The sequence below is a fragment of the Dermochelys coriacea genome, chromosome 3 (assembly GCF_009764565.3).
Source record: "Dermochelys coriacea isolate rDerCor1 chromosome 3, rDerCor1.pri.v4, whole genome shotgun sequence".
Taxonomy (NCBI): Eukaryota; Metazoa; Chordata; order Testudines; family Dermochelyidae; genus Dermochelys; species Dermochelys coriacea.
In genome coordinates, this window is record NC_050070.1 from 120576336 (window position 1) to 120601710 (window position 25375).

General features: G+C 40.8%; 1 protein-coding gene across 10 annotated transcripts in view; it reads left to right on the forward strand.

Annotated features, from left to right (window-relative positions):
• The first annotated feature begins 827 nt into the window (after positions 1-827).
• ZDHHC14 (zinc finger DHHC-type palmitoyltransferase 14) overlaps positions 828-25375 on the forward strand; it is a 163929-nt gene continuing 139381 nt past the window's right edge. For 9 of the 10 annotated variants that reach the window (XM_038395564.2, XM_038395567.2, XM_043512235.1 and 6 more), the window contains exon 1: positions 850-2840. In XM_038395564.2, coding sequence (XP_038251492.1) covers positions 2590-2840 — 251 coding nt within the window. In that variant the 5' untranslated portion in view covers positions 850-2589. Of the gene's footprint in view, positions 2841-25375 lie in introns of all 10 variants that reach the window. The other variant, XM_038395566.2, reaches the window with a different exon arrangement.

Sequence of the window (25375 nt, forward strand, 5' to 3'; positions counted from 1 at the left end):
GGAAGCCCTATTCATTGAGGGTCCAACTTGCTTTTGGGCAGCGGGCGCTTTCAGTGCCTAGTGAAGACAGGCCAGTGTAAGGGGATTATGTAGTCCTTTATAATGGTCAAATTGGCTGAGTAAACTCTTACTGCCAGCCTAACAAGGAATGCCAGCAAGCCACAGTGCTTAGTGACAGCAGGAAAACAACATTTGTGGAGAGGAAGAACATAGGGAACACCATCTTCTGTCTCCTTCTTTAGCCATGGCTTGAGGGTGTTGGGCACTGGTCAGTGTTTCTTCCAAGGATAGGAAGTAACTAATGCCTAAGGTGGGAAAGTGCAAGGAAAGAGGATAGAGTTAATAGCTGTTTTTACGTGTGTGTATAATGCCTAGCACAATGGGTCTTCAACTGAGGTTGGGTTCTCTGTGCGTTATCCTAACACGAAGATTAAATAATAACAATAGCAACAGGCCAAGTAAATGGAGGGGGCGGAGGGAACCAGGAAGAGGGGGCAGAGTTCAGTCTGGAACCAGAATGTGACTGGTGATTCGAGACGGGACACAAGGCGTGGCTGGGTGGGAAGATCCCGTCAAGGCTCAGGTTAGAAGACTTCTATTGTTTTACAAGTTACAAATCAGAAGAGATAATTGTACTCCCCGCACCTCAGCCCACACAGCGGCTCACTCATGCGCGGCACAGGCGAGCAGCACGGCATGCTGGGCGTTGTAGTCCTGCCTCCCCCGCCCCCGCCTCCCTCCCTGCGCCGGGCTGCGCGGAGGGGTGGGGGCGGGACTACAGTTCCCAGCGGTCCGGGGCCCTTCCCTTCAGCGCGGACCAGGCATTGGCGGCGGGTCCCTTCGTCTCTCCGCAGCTGATTGGCCCCTGCGGCTGGCAGCCGGCAGCTGCCGCCTGGGGCTGGCTGGAGACGCTGCGGGCTGCCGGGCGTCGGTGTTAGGGAGCGCTCCGGGGGCCGCAGACGGAGCCGGCGGGAGAGCGGGGGCGGGACCTGCAGCAGTTGCCTGGCGAGGAGCGAGTACCTGGGCGAGCCCAGGCCCGGCTCGAGGGCAGCAGCGGGGGCCGGGCGAGCGCCTGGGGAGGTTGGGGGTTTGGTGCCCCCTGGGCACCGGCAGCCGTTGTGACCCCCCCCCCCCGCCGCCGCCGCCGCCGCCGCCGAAGATGAAGAGGTGGCTGCTGCTGGGTCTGGCTGCTGGGGCCAAGCCCGGCTAAGGGCAGAGCCGGAGGGAGGGGAGGGGAGGGGAGCGGTCCCCGCGCTGCGCCGTGCGCAGGGCTCCTCGCACCTGGGCTTGGCAACGAGCCGCGGCAGCGGCGGGGCGTCGTTCGCTGGGCGGCGTGAGTGTGAGCCCGAGCCCGCCTCTGGGCGCGGAGGTGTCAGGATGCGGGGTGGGACCCGCCAGCCCTTCTGCCCTGCGGGAAGGAGCCCGTGTCCCCACAGCGTCTGACTGAGCCGTGTCTGCCTCAGAGGCGGTGGGAGAAGGTGGCAGGGAGGTGACGCTCCGTGTGGAGAAGACGGTGAGGAGGAAGAGTCCTGGGCGGAGAGACACACGCTACACGCAGTGAGCCCTCTGTTGGGGGGTGGCAGAAAACCGGCTGCCATGCGGGATTGATCCGGAGCAGCGGCATGAGCAAGCGGTGGGGACCTGTTGTCTAGACGAACTTGGGTTTGAAAGCAGCCACCCACCCACCTCCGGACGCTGACACCGCCCACTGCCCAAAAGACAGGGGTGAGGAGGAGGAATTTCTCTTTTTATGTGTGTATGAAAAGGATGAGGACTGGCTCCAGCGGTGTCCATTTCTGCCAAGGACAGGCACTGACTCTGCTTCCTCCCTGCTCGAACATGTTTTAGTTTTATGGAGGGAGAAAATAGAAAATAAACATTAAATTCCTCAGAACAACGATAACAATTCACCTCCCTAGGCGAGCAAGAAGAAACAGCAGCAAAGCAGCCACTTTGCATTGAAATAGGAGGAAGAAATCCCTCTACAGCGTGTTTCTCCAAAGCTGGAGTTGCAGCTGGGTTTGTTTGGGCTTGCCTTGTGTGGTGTCTCTTTGAGAGGGTGGGGAGGATTTTCTCTTTGGAATATACATTTTTCTTTTCTGGGTAAAACGTGCTGTCTGGAGGAGTATTATAACAAATATCTCTGAATGGGAGAGACTCAACTGCTGAACCTCTTTTTACCTAAAATGTTGATCCCCAGAGAAATCTGATAGTGTACTCTTTTGAGGAAAGAACAGCCGCTCCATTAAAGATGAACACTTTTTAAGTTTTGTGGTCAACCAATCTATTTTGTAATTTTTTTCTGGTTCCTGTTTTGTGATAAATTGCTCTTATAACCACAAAAGACTATTTTAAATGAGTTCATAATTTTGGTGGGGAGGGAAGGAATACCTCCCAGACATTTCTAGTATGACAGCTTTGGTTTTTCAAGAGTTAATTGGGCTTGCGTGATACGTTTACCACCATTCTGGCAACAAACTTGCCTTTTTAAAAAATAAATAAATAAAAAATTTGGGGCTAGTGGGGAGGATTATTTTGGTCAGAAGAATATCTTTGTTTTGGGGGTGTTTCCCTCATTACACTCCCTTGATGACTCCTGGAGGTGGTAGTGGGCCCATGAAAGATTGTGAGTACAGTCAGATCAGCACACACAGCTCCTCATCTCCCATGGAGTCTCCCCATAAGAAAAAGAAAGCAGCTCCCAAGAGAAAATGGGAGGTTTTCCCTGGAAGAAACAAATTCTTTTGCAATGGAAGGATCATGATGGCCCGGCAGACTGGAGTCTTCTACCTGACTCTGGTCCTCATCTTGGTCACCAGTGGACTCTTCTTTGCATTTGAGTAAGTGACAATAAAGTCTTCATTCCCTCCTACTCTCTTACTGCATGTATTAAAATTCCAGGAAGAAAACTAGATATAGGGCAGTTGAATTCATCCGGATGTCATTGAGGACATTTGAATGAATTGAGATGATATAGGTTTGTATAATTGAGAGGAAATTCAATGCGATAGACATCAAGTGGCACAACCCTGTTTTAGTTAAAGAAGGTTCTTGGTGACTGGGGTTAGATAATCAATGTTGTATTGTAGTTGCTTTCAAAATGTAATTATTCTGGTGTTTCTGTATATGGTAATAAGAAGGCGTAATAGCAGGAGTTAGCATGTGGAGGAGCTGATGTAGGTGCTTGTCTATCTGTTAATTTCTCAAGAATGAGAATTGACAGATGCAAAAATGCCATCCACTTTCTCATAGTTGAGCACAGAAAGGTAACCTTCCTTTCACTGGATTATTTAGGATTACTTTTTTTTAATTCTTACGAAGTTAGCTGTAATAACTGTTAGACTATCTGTCCTCTGTTTAAAAGGTCCAAATGATGTTTTAGTGACAATTTCAGATGTTCAGCATTCTATCAACATCTAGCTGGGTACATTTTCTTCTTGTTCTGTATCAGTGTCTGAGGGAGCTCCATCTCTGATTTATGATATCTTGTTTTACTGAGATTTTTGTAAACTGCTTTAACATCAGTTTTTAGAGCCTAATTCTCCATTGCAATGATGTAATGCCTAGCTATATGCAGGGCAAAGTGCAAAATATTATCAGATCAGAAGGTACTAAATTTTCTGCTGTTTGCAGTGGTGAAATTGACTGTACAAGATGCAAGACAGTGGAGAATTGCACATTTGGGCCTAGTCTACACACAGTTTTTATACCAATTTCCCTATTTCAATTAGGGATGTGATTCTCTTTTTACTGGAATAATTAAGTCAGTGTAACCCCCTTAAAGTGAACACAGTTATATCAGTATAACTTATTTTTCTACATGTCTGGGAAAATGCTACATCATTATAAGTTATACTGATTTAACTACACACCTGGGGGTTGTGCTGCTTAGTTGTATTGGTTTCAAACCGGTATTGGTGCAAAAACTGTGTGTAGACGAATTTTTGGTCTGTGGTAACAAATCTCTTCCAGAAACGGGCACAAGCTTCTGGCCTTCTAGCTCCATATGAACCATTTCCTTATATATAAACTTAGCTGTTATTTCTAAAAATTATATTCTAAAGCTTGTAAAGTGGTCCAGTCACACAGTGCATATTGATGCTTACCATCTTCAGGAAGCTAAGTAGTGGCATTAATAGTCTCTGAATTGGACCAGCTAAATCAGAACTCCTAATTGATTGGTAGCATTTAGGAAGGTAAGTTCAGCAGGTAATCAGAACGTATATGTATTGAACTCTAAAAGCTTTTGTTTGTTTTTAAATGTCACCTGGAATACATTGAAGATATTACTTTCCAGAGGGAACTGCTTACTGTAAATCTTATTGTAGACTCTGTGACTAGTTGAGCTAACATGGTCAATGATGGTAATCTGTCCACCAATTATATTTATTACATATGTTTCCTCTTCCAGTTTTAAGCAGATATTATGAATGTTTCCTTTCAGTGCATTTTATTAGTAACTGACTTTGTTTAAGGTGTCAGTGGATACATCTGGACTGCAAGGGAAAAAAGCCCTGGCAGTGAGTCTTGGAGCCTGGGTCAACTGCGGCAGGCTCACAGGGCTTGCACCACAGGGATAAGAATAGAACGTTCCTGGTTGGGCTGGAGCCCAGGCTTTTATATCCGGTGAGAGTGGAAAGACCCAGAGGCCAGGTCTCTAGCTTGAGTGAGAACGTCTATGCTGATGGTTTTTACCACCCCTAATGTGAGTGTGGTAGTTGACCTGAGCTCTGAGACTTGCTGTTGTGGTGTGTGGAATGTTGTGTGTGGTGTTTTTTTGGCAGTCTAGATGTACCCAGTTAGGCCTACATGGGCAGATTCTTGAGTCTTTGTGGAGCCTCACTGAGTATGTCTATACTGCCTTGTGAACTTGGGTCAGTAGGACTCGGCTTGTGGACTCGTTTTTTCTAAGCCTGTGCTTGGGCATCCACACTATATTGTAAACCTGGGCTCGCCGTTGCTGGTTCTGGGTCTCACGGTCATATTGATATGTCCATACTCAGACCTTTTTGGACTCAGGTCGATGGCTGGAGCTGTGTCCACAGTGAAAAATGACAGAGTTTGACCCATCCTCCTACCAGGGTCCTAGAACCTGAGTTCTTGCTGACCTGAGTCGGGCTGATTTGTGTGTGGATGGAAGGGGGGACATGGGCTCAAACCCGAGTTGGAGCTCGGGCTTAGTGTGAAGTGTAGACATACCCATCGACTTCAGTAGGACTTGCATGCACATACTGGTCCCACAGAAAGAAGCTTGGAAGTTCAGAGTACAAGTTGTTACATTTTAAATTGAAATACTTTAAATTACAGATGATGGTTTGACAGGAAGTTGTAACTTTCACTTAAATTCGACCCTCCAAGGAAACATTTTGTGTTGAAATATTCTGCTTGGTTACACAATTGAAAACAGTTAAGTTAGGAACAGCTGCTAGCTTTTCATCACTATTCTGAATTTATATTGGAAGTCCAGTAAAGTTATTTAAATTGTATCTCTGAGCCTGGGTGCTATTAGTGTTACTGTGTATAAACTGCACTGAAAATTAAATTTAAAATTATCTAAAGTTCTTCTAGTTGTTTAAGTGCTAATGCTACTGGACATTTTGAAACTAGGAAATAGCTTTGTGACTTTTGTGGCTGCATAACATATCTGTGTGTGCACATATTGTTTCTGAGTAATTCTTGCACTCCTCCCCTTTAAACTGAATGCTTAACAAATTGTCAACAAAATTTAGTTCAATGAATTTAAAAAACTACTTGCTTCAAGAGGAGAGCTGCAAAAATGTTCTCCCTAATGTCACTATTGTGTGGTGGGTTTTGTTTTTATGCAGAAAAATGCATGCAGCGGAATGGTCAAGTCACCATATAAAGCATCATTTAATATCACCTTGTGTAGCTAATTGCTCGGTATATTTTTGGGGTATTTGGGCTATACAAAGAGGAGGATATTTTAGAAAGTGATTCCCTATTGAAAAGTGTTTTGGAATGGTTTCTAAATTGAGGGTAATTTTTTTCCCGCTTGAACTTGCTGCAAGTGATTATCCTTTCCTTTTCAGAAATACTTGTTGCTTATGTTACTTGAGAACAACATTAATTAAGAGCACAAACTAAAAATAACTTTAGCCAAATCAGTTTCCCAAAGACGCCAATAATTTTAGATTATGTATACAAACAGATTATGTCCATAGAAATATAGCAGTTTAGGAACAGGATTTATATTTTCCCTTCTGTATGCATGAACCCTATTGGTGTTAATAGGAATTGTATACAGAGTTGGGTACATACATCTGAACAAAGTATAGGAAGGGAACCATTACTTGCCAGTCTTCAAATTTGCTTTTTCTTTTTGCTACAGGAAGAAGGAAGATAACTTTGCTCTCGACCTGAAAGATTGGGGCTAATTGTTTAGATTGTTCAACTTATGTACCCCAGTTGAAGAGAAATGGGGAAGAGGTTTTTTGTTGTTTTGGTAGCTTATTCCTGGGAACCTATATGACCTTAATATGGATGTTTGTCCCTCATTCCCTTGACTTCCTACATTCCTTTTCATGTGCTATAGTACCCGATTTCTTTTTCTCTCCTCCTCATTTTGTACATACTACCCTCTTATGTGGAACAAGCTTTCTTCCTCATTGATTCTCTTTTGCTCCCTTTCCAAAAGAGCAATAGATTTTTCTGTCATTCTCTAAAACAATCAGTTTTTTTCATCTGGACTATTATGGTTTGCTGTCATTGCTGTCCAGCTATCTTTCTGACCTGATTCCATGTCATGCTTTTCCCTCCCTCATTTGCCCTTGCATCCTGTTTTCATCTCCTATTCGCTTCCATCTCTGATTTGCTCCTATGACATCTCTTCTTTCTCTCTTCAATAGGCCCAAATATGCATACACACAAATTATAAACAGATTTAGTTTTCAAGCAACTAAAATACTTAGAAAACCACAAACTAAAAAACCTCAAGGAGCACACATAATAAACTGAAGTAGACATATGGTCGTCTTCTTGTAAACTGCCTTTTCCCTGCCCTTCTGTTTGGATATAACATGATACTGCATGTAGCCTTGGGTCCCAATCCTGGAAGTGGTTCTATGCAGATGCATGTTTGTGTCCATGCAAATTCCTATTGTTTTCAGGAGATTCATGCAGGTTGTAGGATTTGCTTGCATGGAGAAGTTTTCAAGATTGGGGCCCTAGTTTGTAAATTCTTTGGGGCGCAAAGAATGTTGGCCCAGTCTTTCCAAAGTGATTTTGGATGCCCAGTTTGACACTTTAAAGGTGTCTGGTTTTCAGAAGATGGTGCTCAATATCTTCAAGTGGCAAGGTGGGCACCCAGAATTGTTGTTCTTTCAGAATTGTTCTTTTTATTTCTCTGTAAAACCTTATGCAGGTATTGATTCAAGCGATTGGTTCCTGATTCTCCAGCCTTTCCTATGCTCATTCATTCTTTCTGATAAATGGACTTCGCACGCTTTATTTTTCCCTTTGCCTCTACTACATCTATATGTATTTCTAAAATTAATCAGTGCTCATGAAAAGGTATTGGCTCGACAATCATGGAAAATGAAGTATCCTAATCTCAGAGTAGATAAAACCTGAGCAACATTAGTGCAAACTTTCCTATGCTGTCTTGCCGATGCAGCAAAAGGGATTGCACATCTCTAACTAAATTGGTGTATCATTTCAACTCATTAGTGCAGTTTAATTCAAACCTGTTGGTTTGAATTAATTACATGTACACATCCAGGGAAGAATAAACCTATCTACTTTGTACATGCGCTTGTTCCGTCACAGGAGAGTAAGATACGCAGTTCAACCTCCATCACATTAGAAAATAGCGTCTTTGTTTTAAACTTATGTGCATGTTAAGCCTTGTCTAAACATGCTCAAATTACATTTTTTGAACTAAAATATAGTGTTTGTATCAATCTAATTAAACCAGTTCATATGTCATTGTGGGTACACTTCAATTTGGAAAACAGTTATAAATTGATTTAGTGTGTCCACATGGGTTGTACTGGTTTAACTAGTTTGATATAAAACACACACTTTCACTTAAATGGATGCAACTTGTATGTGTTGACAAGCCCCTACCTTCTAATTGGTATAGTAGCAGTTGGTGACCTGTTCTGTGCCTTCTTACTTTGAGTACCACTGTGACTAGAGAACTTTTCCTGATTTATACCTTTTTGTATAGAATTTAGAGATTGTACAGTGAAAGTAGTAGTAAACACACTATACTGAAGTGATATGACTTTGCCACTCACTGCAGCAAAACCTTGACGAATCAACACTCATGTTAGCAAGCTACGTGATTTCACTGTGTAATCAACCATTGTTTTAGTTTTGTGACAAAATGTTTTATATTAATCAGGGAGATGGTGTAGCAATCAGTGAATTGATGTCGTGTTATCAGATAACTTTAGCCTTCTCTTTATTTTTTTTAAAATGTGTAACTTGCTTACATTTTTCATTCCCAGGCAATCAGTGCACAAAAATGTAGTATTTTCATGCCTATTTGATTAGATAAATTAGCATACTAGCTGTAACATAAGACAAAATATTAACCTAGACTAAGCTGGTTGGTGCAGACATTTAGTTCAGATTTTTTTGGCGTTGCTCCTCTGTGTTGCAGGGCCTAAGTTGCATTTTCAAAAATGACGGCTCTTCATGTCTTCTTAAGAGCTCTGCGTAGCTTGAAATTTTGTGTCTCACCAACTTCAGTTGGTCTAATCAAAGGTATTACCTAACCCATCTTGTCTCTTGGGCGCCTAAATTGCTTTTGAAAATGAGATTTAGGAGCTTAAGTCATGTAGGCCTTGTCACTGAGCAAAGCAATGCCTAACTATCTTTGCCTTTTACTTTTTATTGGTGTTTTAGCACACGTCTAGAATTATGATTTTATTAAAATCTGGAATTTATCAGAGGTGCACTGAAAAATTCATAAAAATTAAAGTTTAATTATCTAAATGGCAATAATGTAAGCTTCAAATCACAAATTGACGATAAAACTACCTCTATTATACATACATTTATTTAATTGAAGATGGAAAACACATCAAGGCTTAGAATAAACCTAAATGATTACTTTGTTGGAAGGGTATCATACTGTACAGGCTACTTTGACTGACCTATTGTGTCAGCAACATGCATTCTCTCCTTTTCTGGAATTTAAATAACTGCTTCTTGTCTTCTTCTAATACATGATCTAAAGATATTAAAGTGACAATGGTCAAGAATGAAGTGTTAGAAAGGATGTCAAATATTTGTAGGAGCAATCAAATAAGTGTTTAAACCATATTTTTATCCCTGTATGGAATATTCCAACAACCTGATGAGGCTAATATAATAATACAATATGATTCTTTCAGGGATACATTTCATAGTTCTGAACTGTTAACTGGAATTCCCACTGACTGAAATACGAAGAATTATTTTTAAATAACATGACAAAATCAGATGTCCCTTCCCCCATCCCATAGGAGCAATGGTGCAGCAGTAATATTATCAACTACATCAATCTTAGTATTAATGACTGTGTGGAGATCACTAAATCACATCTTATTTAGTAGCAAATGTTACCTGTAGTGAGTTTAACTGTTAAGACTGGTAATAACATATTGCATGTAGCATTTCTCATCCTGAAGGTACCAAGAGGTATTTTAGAGTAAGCATTAGGATACACAAATTGAAGGAATTACTTCACTGACACATGTGAAATGTAGTAGCTGCTTGTAGGGGGTAATTATGAATGTAAAAGAATTAGCTTAGGATAACAATATATTTGCTTTATGGCTTGCGGCTAGTAAGGAAAAGGCCCCAATCGGCAAATAAAAAAAGGTAGTGAGAATAATAATTAGTATTGTTATTTGTAGTGTGGGGAAGGATAGTTCAAAAAATAACTAATAAAATGAAATGCTATAGTAAAAAGACAAACTGGCTTAAAAGAAACAAGCACAATCCTTCCCAGTGTTCCGTTGGTAAGCAAGGCGGGGTGAGGAGAAGGGAAGGAAAAGCCTTGGGAAGGAAGTAGATTGTAAATCTTATCTGGATTAAGACTGGAAATAAGGGTGAATTGTCACTGCCAATTACCAACTTCAGCTAAAAATCGCATTCGAGACATCACTTTTTGTTAAAGGATATAAAAAAGTAAACTCTTCAAACATTCGTTGCTAATACCTGCTTGACCACTTGGAGCTGACCAATATGGTTCTAAGCACCCCTGGGTTTAGCCTGTTTGTAATTATCTTGATCATATGGTTATAAATGTTTTGTTACTGTTGGATGTAGTACATTGCTAATTATTTAGGCATTTTTAGAGCAATTGTATACATTCCAAAGGCCAAATCCTTTTAATAAAGGAATTAATAGTTAAATTAATGTCATGGAAATATCCTGTATAAATAAAAATTCCAACACTGCATTAGTAATGCATAGCAACATAATCAAATGCTATGATGTACTGTAGGGGAGCTCAGAACTCCTTGTTAAAATTCTTCCATCAAATTGAAGGTAAAGTAAAAGTAATATCCCTACCTCTGGTGGAATTCACTTCTCTAAATGTTCCTTAAAGTATCCATGTCAGAGAGAACTTATTCCTGGGATTTATTTAAAAAAACAAAAAACTTTTCTGAACTACACTTTCTGTACTTAGACTATGTCAGATTGCAACAAGTATTAGATATTTTCCTTGTGGATGATGCCCATCTACTGACATACCTGACAATGTCTTCATCTTCTTCACCATCCCCACTTCAAATTTCCCAAGTTAAAAAATGGTAACTATCAATGAGTTCTGTATATTTTTGAGGCAGTAAGTGTACTTAATGTAAGTTTTCTTTTTGGGGGACTTTCCTTGATTATGAGAGAGTAGGTAAATGAATACATTTGTTTCCTTCATTTCTGCAAGCATGCACCCTAGATATTATCATGGGCTAAATGGGAACTTTTTTTGTTCTAGCCCCTTCTTTAAAATATAGGCCACACTTTGCTGACTAGATGTACGCTCATAAGTTTTTGGATCATTCCTTGTGTGCATTATAAGATATAAGGCCAAATGCCTTCATTTACCCTAAAAGTTCACAAGTAGCCTACTCATGCACTCTGGCATGGAATTTGTGACTTGAACATGGACAATTACTTTGTCAATGTCACTTTTAAGAAGCAAGGTGGGTGTTTGCAAAAAGAAAAGGAGTACTTGTGGCACCTTAGAGACTAACACATTTGTCTGTTGGTAAGCAAGACGGGGTGAGGAGACGGGGAGGAAAAGCCTTGGGAAGGAAGTAGATTGTAAATCTTATCTGGATTAAGACTGGAAATAAGGGCGAATTGTCTCATTATGCAAGGCACTGAATTTAGCTGTATAGAGTGGAAATTTGTTGGTCTCTAAGGTGCCACAAGTACTCCTTTTCTTTTTGCAAATACAGACTAACACGGCTGCTACTCTGAAAGGTGGGTGCTGACGATTATTCAGTACAGACATGGGAAATATTTTCTAATAGAAAGATAAGAGAAGACGATTGCCAGGACTTATGGCTCTGGGGAAAACAGGAGGAAGAAGATGAGACCCAGGTTTGCTTTTAACTCCATTTCTATAAAATTGGGAATATTGAACAGTTCTCATTGTAATGTTTGTTAAAATGGGCTCCATTTATATGGTAGTCCTCAAATTAGTGTAAAAGAGTAAATAGGTTGTTGGAGGGGTGCACATTTAAATCACCCTCCTAGCTTTAGCCTCTGTTTCTGTTTCCCTCCTATAGCTGCATTTGTGTTCTTTTCAGCCTCCTCCTCTCTAACTTTAATATAATGGTTATAGGGATTTTTTTTTAAATATTCTTGAGGGGAAAAAATCCTAGCTCTGTATTGCTGGGAGTTGATGCATGATGACGACATCAGATACTATGGTGATGAGCACCTATTTAAGAACCTTGAGAGAGAGATCAGTGTGGCCTTGGGCAACTTGAGTACAAAAATCTTCAGAGTAAAATGTGAAAATGTACTCTGCAGTCTCCTTTGCTTAGAGCCATCCCTCTCTTTTTCAGGTCTTTGTTCTATATCTGTCCATTTTAATGGGAATCTAGATGGCTTTTGTCATGAAAAAGTCTCCTTACTAGTGAAGAGACTGAAGTATTCTGACCAAATGTTTGTCTGAAATTGTCTGAGTTAACTGGAGACCACCAGAACTCAGTTTTCTCTGCTGCATAAGTAACCACTGGCACTTCCACACCAATGCTAGAGAGAGAAATGTACAACTGCATTTTTTTTGGATCATTCTTATGATTTCAGGGAATAAATGAAACTTCTTATTCTTAAATAAATTACCAAGTCTTTGTTGTTTGTTTGTTTGTTTTTGTTTTGGCATAAGATTAATTTTAGTAAAAATTAAGTCCCAGACAATAAAATCTCCATGTGGAACCACTGGTTCTCCAAAATTATATGGAGCATTCAAAATGTCTACTATAGTATAGTAACTCACTTTTCTAATAAAAATTCTATTACTGGAAAACATGGGAATTGCCACATTGGGTCAGACCTGAGTCCAGTATCCCAATGGTGGCCACTGTCAGAAACAGATCTTTCAGAGGAAAGAGTAAGAACCATGTAGTAGGCAGATGTGGGATAATCTGTCTCCCACATCAGGTCCCATCCTGATCTCTGGTAATTTAGAGATTGTCTTGAGCGCTGAAGCATGAGGTTTAATATCCCTTGCAAAAATTTTATGTCTAACTCTGGATAGTCTTTTGGTAGTGGTTTTGTGCACCTTCAAATCCAAAACTTTAAGATTTTCGTCTCTGTAATTCTTTGACGTTTCTGCCTAGTGAAATGGTGTTCTTAATTCATCAAAGATTTGAGGTTTTCGTTCTTCATATAAATAGTTTCTTTATTAAGCATGCTTGGGGTTTTTTTTGTTTTAAATCTACTTCGGTATGAAAGGAGAAAGAAATTAGTTTACATAGGACCTAGACAAAAAAAATGCTTTTTACTCCACATAACAACCTTATTCCTGAGTTGTGTTAATGTAGTTTTAAAAAAGTGAATCTCTAGCTCTACTAGAAACAGCAGAAAGAAGTTGAGCTTTTAGTTGGGCACTTCAGGTAATTGTAACTACTTGTCTGCCTTTTAAAAAAAAAAAATCCTCTAGTAGTTTAGGTCTCTCATTTGGGTCATGTATTTATAAAAACAAAACAAAAACTTGCAAAACATAATACTAATGTTTGGAAACTTCCCATGAAAAGTTGTTTTTTAGATTTGAATACTTGCAATCCAAACATTGAAACTTCAACTATTGTATGAGAACAAGAAGCTGAAGTTGACTATAAACAAAAATTAAACTGAAAATCTATTGCATTTGTCCAAGCCGAGTGACATGCAGAGCAGTGATAGAAAATATTTTTTTTTAAAGGGTAATAGCCTACGGTCGTTTTAGTGTAACAGATATGGAAATGTTTGATTTTTAATCTCATAAAACTCTTACTTTAAAGAAACACTATTAGTTGGCAGCTATAGAAATATTTATAATCTTTCTGAGTTGCAGCCAGACAATAAAAAGATGCTTGTGCACGATATTCTATCACCAAAGTTGGTAGCAAAAGTCCTATTAACGCTCATGGGAGCAGGATGAGGCTCATAATTAACCTTAACAAAAGTTACTAACAATTTTGCATAATTGCAACCCACCCACCTTTCCCCTTCCCCTCCTCCCCCAAGCTTATCTAGTGCAAAAGTCAAAAATTCAAAGCAAGGTATCTTTTAATGATGTGAAATTCAAATGTTTGGTGCACTTTTTTTCTTCATTTTGCACCAACACTCTGTCTTCAAAGTAAATGCACAGCTTTTTAGATCAAACCCTTTTTCAAGGCAAAGTTGTGGGGGGAAGCTAAAATCAGGCTTTGTACCTTAAACTGGCTGCATTTTTTTTAACTTGGGTATAGGTTACTGCCTCTCTAATTTAGCCTTTGACCTAATTCTAAAATTTTTTTGAACCATGTGAAAATCCCATTGGTGGTCTGTGGGTACTAAGTAGAATGACCAGATGTTCCGATTTTATAGGGACAGTCCTCATGTTCAGGGCTTTGTCTTGTATAGACACCTATTACCCCGCAGCTCCTGTCCTGATTTTTCATACTTGTTGTCTGGTCATTATAGTACTAGGCATTTCGTAAAATCAGCCCCATAGCTTTGGGAAACTGTGGAATTACAAAACTTACTGAATTATTTTCTCAAGTTTTAATTATGAGATTGGTTTGCTGAAATACAACAGTGATTTAGCTTCCATTTCCCTGCTCCTTTTCTTTTTGATTAGTGGCTGTAATGTTGTTGCACATTATTGTGTCACAGTAGCTAATAGAAAAGGAGTACTTGTGGCACCTTAGAGACTAACAAATTTATTTGAGCATAAACTTTCGTGAGCTACAGCTCACTTCATCATCCGATGAAGCTTATGCTCAAATAAATTTGTTAGTCTCTAAGGTGCCACAAGTACTCCTTTTCTTTTTGCGAATACAGACTAACACGGCTGCTACTCTGAAACCTGTCATTATACAGTAACTAATGAGCTCTTGCATAATGAGCTTAACTAATGAGATAAGAGCTACTTTTTCGTTTTACTTTCTCCCCAATTTAAATCTCACATTGCAGTAAGTGCTGTTAGTATATTTGCTGTATGCAGTCATTCTTTTTTGAATTAAAAAAAAAAAGCTTGATACAAAGTACAACTCTAATGCAACACTGGTAATTTAAACTCAGAAAAGTTTGGCCGTAGAAAAGTTGATTTTTCATAACAGCTGCAACTTGTGAATTGTGTGGTTTAAATTCTTAAGCAAAATATTGCATAAGTTTTTTTTTTTTTGTAATGAATTTAAAACATAGTAGCTGAGCTAATTCTTTTAGCGATTCAAGAGCGAGAAACGCATCTACTTGGAGCTACACTACCATTTTATCAAGTTAGTCAGTTGAAAAATTGTTCATTGCTGTTTAGGAGTTTTGAATACACATTAAACATCATTAGTCCTCTTGATCAATAGTACAGTCTGCTTTTTTCAAGCAAACAAAATGATTCCATTGTTTACATTTTATTTAAGCAAAGATGCAGTTCAGGTAAATGTTTTTTAAAAAATGAAGAAAGATAACTTATGAAATGCAAATTGCTAAGAAGAATTGCTAAATCCTTAAATATGTGTTGGTGATTGATTTTGTTTTCTAACATTCATGTGCTGACATGGCAGTACATTCGGGGAAGAAAAGATTATTGAAGGCAGGTCTCCATTTAAGAATTGTTACTGGCATAGTCATGTTGATTAAGGGATATGAATTTTTTTTAATGGCATAACTATGCCTGCAAAAGCCCTACAGTAGATGGAGCTAAACTAGCAAAGAAGCGTTCTAATATGGAATTAGAAATTAGAATAAAAAATTCCTAATGTGAAATTATTTCATAAATTTAAAAGCACTTGAAGAAAAGAGGGAATTAGAATGACAGTGATTTCTCCATAAGTTTAGCATCACTACTGCAGCTCTGTAATAAACCAGAGTTGTATTTGCTTTGTGTTGGTTTCTGAAGATAACAGAAGGATTGTGAATTTGCACTACAGTGATGGAGAATAACTTATGGCTGTGTTTACTATTGGTTTGAACTTTCCCCAAGTCTAAGCAAAGTTTGGGTGTAGAACCAGTCAAAGTAAACTTTTTATCATTACTTGTCAAGACCAGGACATAAAATATCCATTGTATGAAAGCATATTATGTAAAAGGTTGGAATAGACTGTGTAAAGTGTGTATCCATTCCCAGTTGGTCTCAGTGAATTCTAACATTCTTCCCCCCGCCCCGAAGTCAATGAAAGCTGTTGTCTACACTCAACTGACATTTCTTAAAAAATGTATTCCAGTTCTAGTGTCACACTGGTTACACAAATGGCAGGAGTGTGTTTATTTGGCCACTTGTAGCTGAAGAATGAACCCAACTTACTTTTAAACCTTGCAGAGCTGCATTTACCTGACTGGAAGTGATTATTCTAGAATGAAGTCTTTATTCTAGGATAGATTCCACATGCCGAGTTATTCAGCTATAGCTATGTCGGTCAATTTCCCTGCACCCAGCCCTTTTATTAAAAAAAAAAAAAAAAAGCCTCTCCTTCCCCCTCATCCTTTCTCTTACTGCCTTTCCCCACTCTCTTCCCTTATAGTTCAGCAGGGCTTTGGTGTCTAGAATGTTTTGAAAGTGTTAAAAATTTTTTTTAAAGCCTTTTACCAGCAGTCTTGTACCTCATATACTCTTGCTTTTTGGTATTTTTCTACTACTATCATGTACATTTTTGACTTCAGCTAAAAGTGGGTGGGGGAATCTAGGTAGTATTTGTTGCCAGCAAACTGAACGTTTTGAGTGCAGGAGCCAGTACATCTACACTATGCAAAAAAAACCACCCAAAACCCATGGCAGCAAGTCTCGGAGCCCAGGTCAGACTTGCTGGGCTCGGGCTATGGAGCTAAAAATAGCAGTGTAGGTGTTTCTAAGTGAGTGAACTGCAGCTAGGGTGACCAGATGTCCCAGTTTTATAGGGACAGTCCCGATATTTGGAGCTTTCTCTTACATAGGCACCTATTACCCCCCCAACCCCGTCCCGGTTTTTCACACTTGCTATCTGGTCACCCTAACTGCTATCTGGTCACCCTAATCCATGCTCTGAGCCCCACACTTCCCACTGGGTCTTAGAGCCTGGGCTCCAGCCTGAGCAGGAATGTCCAAGCTACTATTTTTAGCCTGATAGTGCAAGCCTGAATCCATAGACCCGGGCTCTGAGACTCACTACCACCGGGGGTCTTTTTGCATTGTAGACATATCTTTAGACTAGAGAATTCCATATATACAGTACATTAGAGAATTAACCTTTACAATTATTTTGTAAATTGGACACTTACAACTAATTTGAGCATAAGGAATTGCCTGCTGAGTAGGGAAAAGGGAAGGAGTTATGAATTAGGAATTGCAGTCCTGCGCTTTGGCTGAGAGAAATCACTTTCAGTTTAATAACTTGGGGTTGATCCCTTTTTAAGAGGCAAATTCCAAAGGTTCTCTCTGTGGCTCAACAGATAGTTTTGGACTGGTGACCATAGTGTGCACTCATCTTCAAAATAAAATCAAAGAATTGTTTGTCCTTAACACACAGACTCCTTGTTCCTCTTGAGGTCAAGATACAGTATGCATTTTTTTCAACATCAATTTGTATTAAAGTACCAGGGAAACTGCCTAAGTCTCTCTCCCAATCCTATAGTAAATCAAAGTTTGTGTGGGGTAGGATGGGAGGTGGTAGTGCGTTTGGGAGAAGGAATATGAAGCTTGAGTTAGGGTGGGGCATAATAAATTCTACCATTTCCCTTGACTCTGACTCCTGGTTGAGTTTTCAGGGTCAGGCAGTTGGCTGTGAATGGGAAAATGAGAAAATAAAGTCTGATCTTAAAATAGCAATTGACGCACTTTGATCCCTGAATGTACAACTTATTATGGGCTAGCTTCCAACTTGTTTGAAAAGTAAACACGCCCTTCCCAACACATGCACTTTTCTATTAGTACACGACAGAAAACTTTGTTAACTAATAGTTAAAGTTGCTAAGCAGTAGTCCAAATATCTTATACATCATATGAAAATAACCTTATTTTTTTTTACTATGAACAGACTTAAAAGCATATTTTCTAGAGACTTTTTTTTAACAATTGTCATAACCCCTCATTTTTCTTGATTGTTAGTGTCATGAGGAAATAATCCTCTTGTTGTTTATGAGACAGGGAACATGAGTTTACTACTTTCTAAGTCTTATGCATAGTAGATTAATTCAAGCAACATCTGCTGATGAGGTATTTGAAAGTTGAAATAGTCTTAGGCTTCTAAAATGAGCTTTAACACACACTTATTCTAATGTGGTGCAAAGGTCAAATATTTAATGGGCATAGATGTTTTTTATTGGAGTTAATCCTTTGAGATCCATGAGGCATGTTAGTTGGGCAGTGTTGGCAAGTTTGCAGTGCAGCTGCCTATATGGTTAATATTCTGTGGGATGAAAAAGATGACTTCAGTTTTGTGTTCAGAAGCTGTCAGTCTGGCACCTTTTTATAGGCATTAACTTAATTGCTCTCTTTAAAATGGTATCTAAATTAAAAAATTATTAAAGGAGCACTTTATTGTATCCATTGAAAAAAAAATGTCAGTTTAATAAAGGGGAGCAATGAGTGTAAGAAGCAAGACTTCCCTCTCACAGGTCTTTAAATTATGAAAGAGGTTGAAATACTGTGGAAGATAATTCATAGTTTTTTCCCTTTTTGTACTATTTAAACAGACACTGCCAGGTCAAATTTGATCCCAAATGTAGGTTGTTTAAATACCAAGCTTTTACAAAGTTAAGATCAATAGAAAATGTCTTAACCGACCTTGCAACATTGTCTTAGAGCATGAGAATTTTGCAAGTGAATCTGACAAATCTGTTTTCATTGTCCAAGCTAAGTGAAACATTGCTGTGGTCAGAATATTAAAACTGACATAACTGTAAAAAGTAATGCAGTGTTTGTAACCTAGTGAACAGGCTGCTACTGTTTCCCTGAAAATACCACCTGTTTGGTGGTGGTCCTGCTGGGAAAGGGTTAAGTGGATTCTGCTTACTCATTCTTGCAGGTGAGTTATTACTCCTGCTGCATATAATGGATTTGGGGGCAGCTCCCTTGAGGGGAGGGCCTAAGCTGTGAGCTGGGCAGTCCTGATGTAGGTACCCTGGGAATGGCCAAGCCTAGGGAGATAGTTTGAGCTTGCCTTTATCATATAATTATTTTCTTAATTTGACTATTTCACTGTCTCTGTGTGTCAACTTATTTTAGAGCTGGCGAGGAAGGCACCTGCTCAAAAGGGTAATTTTAAATGCAGTAAAGGAAAATGTGGAGTGTAAACAGAATTGTTTCCCTTTCTCCAAATCTCTCTGCCCCCTGGTGCTTTGAAGTCTTCACTTGGTTGTTTCTATGCTTATGCTCTCCCTTTCAGGACCTCCCAAATACCAAATCTCGTACTTAGTGGATGCAGGGCCCTATGTATGCTGTTACAGCTGTGCAAATGGCTACATAATTTACTTATTTTCTTAGTTAATTTTCATCCTAAATCCTAATGTTGCTGTCTTTTGCTTGCCATTTTGTCTTCCTGCCTTTGTCTCTGTCTGTTTGATGGATTTCCCTTGTCCATGGACCAATCCATAAAAGGACAGAACAGGAGGCAGAAGGAGATTTGCATCAAGGACCTTTGTGGAGGTGGAATGGGGTCCTCCTCTGATCTTCATTGTAGGTGAGGCATCACAGACCTCACCATCTTCTGCTCTAGGCGCAAGGCATGTTTCTTTGAAAGTGTGTGTGTGTGTGTGTGTGTGTGTGTGTGTGATTTAAAAAAAAAAAAATCCATAACAAGATACTACTGCACCGGCTTTTTCCCTGGAGGAAAGGATGAGAGAACAAATGCGTGGCAAATGTTAATCATGTTGCTTAATGCACTGTCCAAAGGCACTCGGATTCGACAGTGATGAGCTTTGTATAAGAACCTATATAGGATGGAGTAGGACAGTCTATTAAGATTGCCGGATGGTTCCTGTTATAAGACCCTATTCTTGCTTGCGTATAATAACTTGGCAAAAAAAAAAAAATTTTGGAAAAGGTATGTGATCATGTAATTGAAAAGTGTACCATTAGGCATATGCATAAGAGAGGTGAATTAGGGTTGCATCAGGTGATCTTAATTCTGACCTTTCCTACTTTTGAATGCTTCCCTTTGCAACCTTAATGTTCTTTTAGTATTGATTTTTGTAAATAGTTATCTAGACAACTTCTAAGTTGTCCCTCCTGCATATCTTCAGAATCTACTGAAGAGGAGATGGTATGGATACCTGGAAGTGATGGGGAAGCTTGAGGTAACCAGTGGCAGGAGACACAGCATTCTTCAAGTGCTTGCTCATATTCATCATGTTTGCAATGCTAGATATGTGCATGCTCCTTACACAGTTGCTGGAGATTTTTCCCTCAGTGGTATCCGTAGGACGGGTTCGAGTCCTTGGGAGCCAAGTGCATATGCACCAGTATAAGGGGCACTGCTGGCCCCACACCCTCTCAGTTCCTTCCTACCACCTGTGATGGTTGCTGGAATGATCCTTCCTGCTGTGGCAAGATTTTTTTTCCCAGTGGCTGGACTTTCTCTGTTCATATTCTGTATAGTTGTTATAGTAGTGTTTAATAGTTGTCCCTGTTGTTGAGGGACTTTTTGCCGCAAGTGCTGCGTATGCCCTGGTCTCCAGGCTTCAAGCCATGTGCCTCTTGTGGCAAGCTAATGCCAGTTAGTGATCCGCACAATAGTTGTCTATAGTATCTGCGGGAGTCTCCTGTAAAAGAGAAGTGCCAGATGTGCAGGGACTTCAAGCCCCAGACCAGAAAGGAAAGGGACATTCAGCTGAAAGACATTCTTATGAAGGTGGCCCTCAGACCTATCTTGGAGCCAGGCTGCTCTGAATCGGCTCTGAATACTTGACATCCATGTGGAGCACTCCCCCAACACTGTTCTCCATCTCCTGTGCTGAGGAAGAACATAAGAAACAGCGCACAGAGAGCAGGTGCTTTCTGGAGCTGAACAGAGACAAGCGGGGTGGGAGTGGTGTAGTGAAACCCATGTTGGGTCACTCGTCCTTTCCCAAGCCACTGATGGCACCATAGACTCTGCCTAGAGTGCTGAGTCCGGTATGGGACCCGCTGCCGACTCCTGAGAGCAGCCATGGGGCCAGACATTTGCTGACCACCTCAAAACCAGAGGCCTTTCAGGCTGTGAAGGACTTGCTGTCCCTCCCAATCCCGCCGACCCCTCAAAGACTTCCGCTGGCTAAGGCAATAGGAGTCAGAAGGGAACAAGGTCCATCCTGACACCTGTCCCCCACCTTTCGGCACCGCTCCTGGTGGTGGAGGCGGGTACTGCACTGCCATGATCTCCGAGGGGAAGAATCCTCATCGGTGTCCAAAGGTGAATCATTCGCTCTGTCCAGCCATCAGCCTACGGGTCTTACAGACTTCAGTTCCTGGCCTGTGGTCCACTGGCTGATGTAGTGGCAGTACTGGAACACCTGGGGGTTTCCTCCGGTACCAGGGCCCCCCTCCCACCACTCATACTCGACAGCATCAGAAAGGATGGCTACCGCCTCTTCCTGTCCGCCACAGAACCCTGACTCCAGCACTGACCCTAGTGCCCACATTCAGGAGGTGGTCGTAATGGACACAGTGGAAGCAGACCTGCACAGGCTGCCGCCTCTTCGTTCCTGGATGAGGCGGTGGCAGACCCTAGTATCCTGCTCCCTCAAGACTATTTCAGAGCTCACCAGGACCTCATGAAAAGGGTTGGGGCGAACTTGGGTCTGGAGGTGTAGGAGCTTAAGGAATCAGCCACAGCCTGATGGACAGCCTGGGTGTTGCTGCTCCCTCCAGAGTGGCCTTACCTTTCTGCCCCCCACCTCCAAGAGGGCAAAGAAATACTAAATCCTGGCAAACGGGTAAAACTACCTTTACTCGCACCCCCCTCTCCTCTCAGATCCTTGGTAGTGTCAGCAGCAAATGAGCAGGACAGACGGAGGCAGTTGAGTGCTGCCCCCACAAAAATAAAGAAACTAAGACTGGACCTGTTCAGATGGAAGGCTTATTTGGCAGACAGTCTCCAACTATGTACTCTGGAACTCTCTATCCAAATTTAAAGACTCAGTCATACAGGAATTGAGGCAGGCTTTTATAGCAATCTTATAGGAGGGCCAGACTGTGGCCAGGACCTCCCTTCAGGCGGCTCTGGATATGGCCGTCTCAGCGGCCAGTACTATAGTGTTAGTAGTCACCATGAGGCGCTGTTCATGGCTTCAATTGTCTGGCCTTCCTCATGAGGTTCAGCAGTCTTTCCTTCGGCCTATCAACAGCCCCACGGGTCTTCATGAAGTGTATGATGGTGGTAGCAGCCTTCGTCGGGCGTTAAGGAGTGCAAGTCTACCTGTACCTCGACGACTGGCTGATCAAAGTTCAGTAACAGGCTCAGGTGTGGCACAGCTTTAGCACAAATACAGGCCACCTTCCAGGTGCTGGATCTATTAATAAACCAGTGGAAGTCAAACCTGGTCCCAGTTCAGAGAATAGTTAGCATCATGCTGCTCCCTTGGAAGGTAACCTTCCTAATGGTGATCATCTTGGCCAGAAGGGTCTCTGAGATCAAAGCCCTTATGGGGTTCTTTAAAGACAAAGTCCAGCTCTGCCCCAATCTGGCCTTCCTATCAGAGGTGGTGTCACAATTCCATAGCAACCAGGACATTTTTCTTCCTGTCGTCTTTTCAAAACCTCACAAGATCACTGAGGAACGTTGGCTTCATACATTGGATGTTATGTGGCCCTCACCTTCTGTATTGAGAGAACTGAGCTCTTCCTCAAGTCCACGAAACTCTTTGTAGACGAAGCAGAAAAGGATGAGAGGGCTACCCATTTCATACCAGAGAATCTTGTCCTGGATAACAGTCTGCGTCCAAGCTTTTTGTGAGCAGGCGAAGGTTCTGCTTCTGGCCATCGTGACCACTCATTCCACAAGAGCCTGGGCTTCATCATCAGTGTTCGTTGGTCAGGTATCAATCCAGGACATCTGCAGAGCTGCAACATGGATGTTGGTTCGTGCCTTTGTGTCCCACTACGTGAGCGGTTCCAGAGGGTGCTAGAGCCAGTCCCAACGAATACCCCAGAGATAAAAATCTCCTGCAACGGTACATGCAACGTGCACACGCCTAGTATGGAATGGACATGAGCAATACATCTCGAAGAACTACAGTTACGAAAGGTTAGTAACTGTTTTTTGGGGGGACTGAGAGGACTGCAGGAGTAGTTCTTTGTGCAACTTGCGAAGGACCTCTTTTTCATAAATTGTCTCATGGTGCCTAGTTTTCTGCATAGTTCAGCTCTTCCACATAAACTAGGGGTAACTTGCTGCCTAATTTTGGTTTAACATCCTGCATAGTACATAGGACTCAACTGAGTCAGACTGACATATTGCTTAAACAGCAATTGCTACAAATACAAACATTTCACGGTACTAAATACCTTGTTTGTTTTTCCTTTAAAATATTAAGAATGGTGCATAATGAAGAACTAGTTGATGAAGGAATAGATATGTAAACAGTCAAAAACTAATGAGTCTGCAAAATGACCTATAAAACGGATTGGATATCAGTGAAATTGAAATTCACAGTAAATTTTTATCTGACGGAGCCCGCATTACACTGATACGTAATGTGTTCAGTTTTCAATTCATGATGACTTTAAATGTGTGCTGTTTGTACACTTGCAAAATCAAATATCTTTCTCTAACAGCTTACTGCTTTTTATGCATTAAGATATTGCATGCTGCACTGGTAACTAGGTTTGTAAAGCTGCCTTATAACCTCTGGTTTGGCTGCATTTATTTTACTATCCCTGTAGCACCTTATAGCATATGAATTGGACAAAATTAAATTAAGAAAAAGCTAACTGATGTGCAGAAGATTGCATACCTTCTTACAGAATAAATTTTGCATATTTCAGTATGAAATCAAATGATTTTAAGGATGCTTTCATCCTGACTATCCTATGCTAGCATGTGTATATCAAATTTACACTTGTGCATTTTACTTTAAAATATTAATCTTTTCTGAAAATAAAAACATTTTCCTTTAGAGGTATAGGGAAGTAATTGCTACCAACACCAACTGAACCACCAAACCAGCTAGTTTAATGGGCTAGTTTGTTGACAGGCATTTTGTAATTTAGACTATGGAATTTATTTTATTTGACATTCTTCTGAGTAGGATTATGAAAATGTGTATAAGCTGTGTAAATGAAATTTTCAATAATAGATTAGCTTGTCTATAATGAATTTTGAAATTGTTTGGCTTTGTGTGTATAAAATATATTGGAAATAGAGAAACTCAAATGTTTTTGTTTACACCAAATAAGAACTAAATTTTAAAAGGCCCAGTTAGTTTGGGACAGTCACTTCTTATAAATCTAAATCAATACTTCTGTTGGAGTTATGTAGTTAGCTGTGTTCATTTGACAGCAGATGAAACTAATAAGATCAATTTTGTTCTCCAGTAATTTGTTAGAGAACCATGGTGTAATGTGGGAAGGGAGTGGGGAATGTGCATAGCTGAAAGAAAAGGAGTACTTGTGGCACCTTAGAGACTAACAAATTTATTTGAGCATAATTTTTCGTGAGCTACAGCTCACTTCATCGGATGCATTTGGTGGAAAATACAATGGGGAGATTTATATACACACACAGAACATGAAACAATGGGTTTTATCATACACACTGTAAGGAGAGTGATCACTTAAGATGGGCCATCACCAGCAGCGGGGGTGGGGGAAAGGAGGAAAACCTTTCATGGTGACAAGCAAGGTAGGTCATTTCCAGCAGTTAACAAGAACATCTGAGGAACAGTGGGGGGGGGTAGGGTGGAGGGGAGAAATAACATGGGGAAATAGTTTTACTTTGTGTAATGACTCATCCATTCCCAGTCTCTATTCAAGCCTAAGTTAATTGTATCCAGTTTGCAAATTAATTCCAATTCAGCAGTCTCTCGTTGGAGTCTGTTTTTGAAGTTTTTTGTTGAAGGATAGCCACCCTCAGGTCTGTAATCGAGTGACCGGAGAGATGGAAGTGTTCTCCAACTGGTTTTTGAATGTTCTAATTCTTGATGTCTGATTTGTGTCCATTTATTCTTTTAGGTAGAGACTGTCCAGTTTGACCAATGTACATGGCAGAGGGGCATTGCTGGCACATGATGGCATATATCGCATTGGTAGATGCGCAGGTGAAGGAGCCTCTGATAGTGTGGCTGATGTGATTAGGCCCTATGATCGTGTCCCCTGAATAGATATGTGGACACAGTTGGCAGTGGGCTTTGTTGCAAGGATAGGTTCCTGGGTTAGTGGTTCTGTTGTGTGGTGTGTGGTTGCTGGTGAGTATTTGCTTCAGATTGGGGGGCTGTCTGTAAGCAAGGACTGTCCTGTCTCCCAAGATCTGTGAGAGTGATGGGTACGTCCAAGGATAGGTTGTAGATCCTTGATGATGCGTTGGAGAGGTTTTAGTTGGGGGCTGAAGGTGATGGCTAGTGGCGTTCTGTTCTTTTCTTTGTTGGGCCTGTCCTGTAGTAGGTGACTTCTGGGTACTCTTCTGGCTCTGTCAATCTGTTTCTTCACTTCAGCAGGTGGTTATTGTAGTTGTAAGAATGCATGATAGAGATCTTGTAGGTGTTTGCCTCTGTCTGAGGGGTTGGAGCAAATGCGGTTATATTGTAGAGCTTGGCTGTAAACAATGGATCGTGTGGT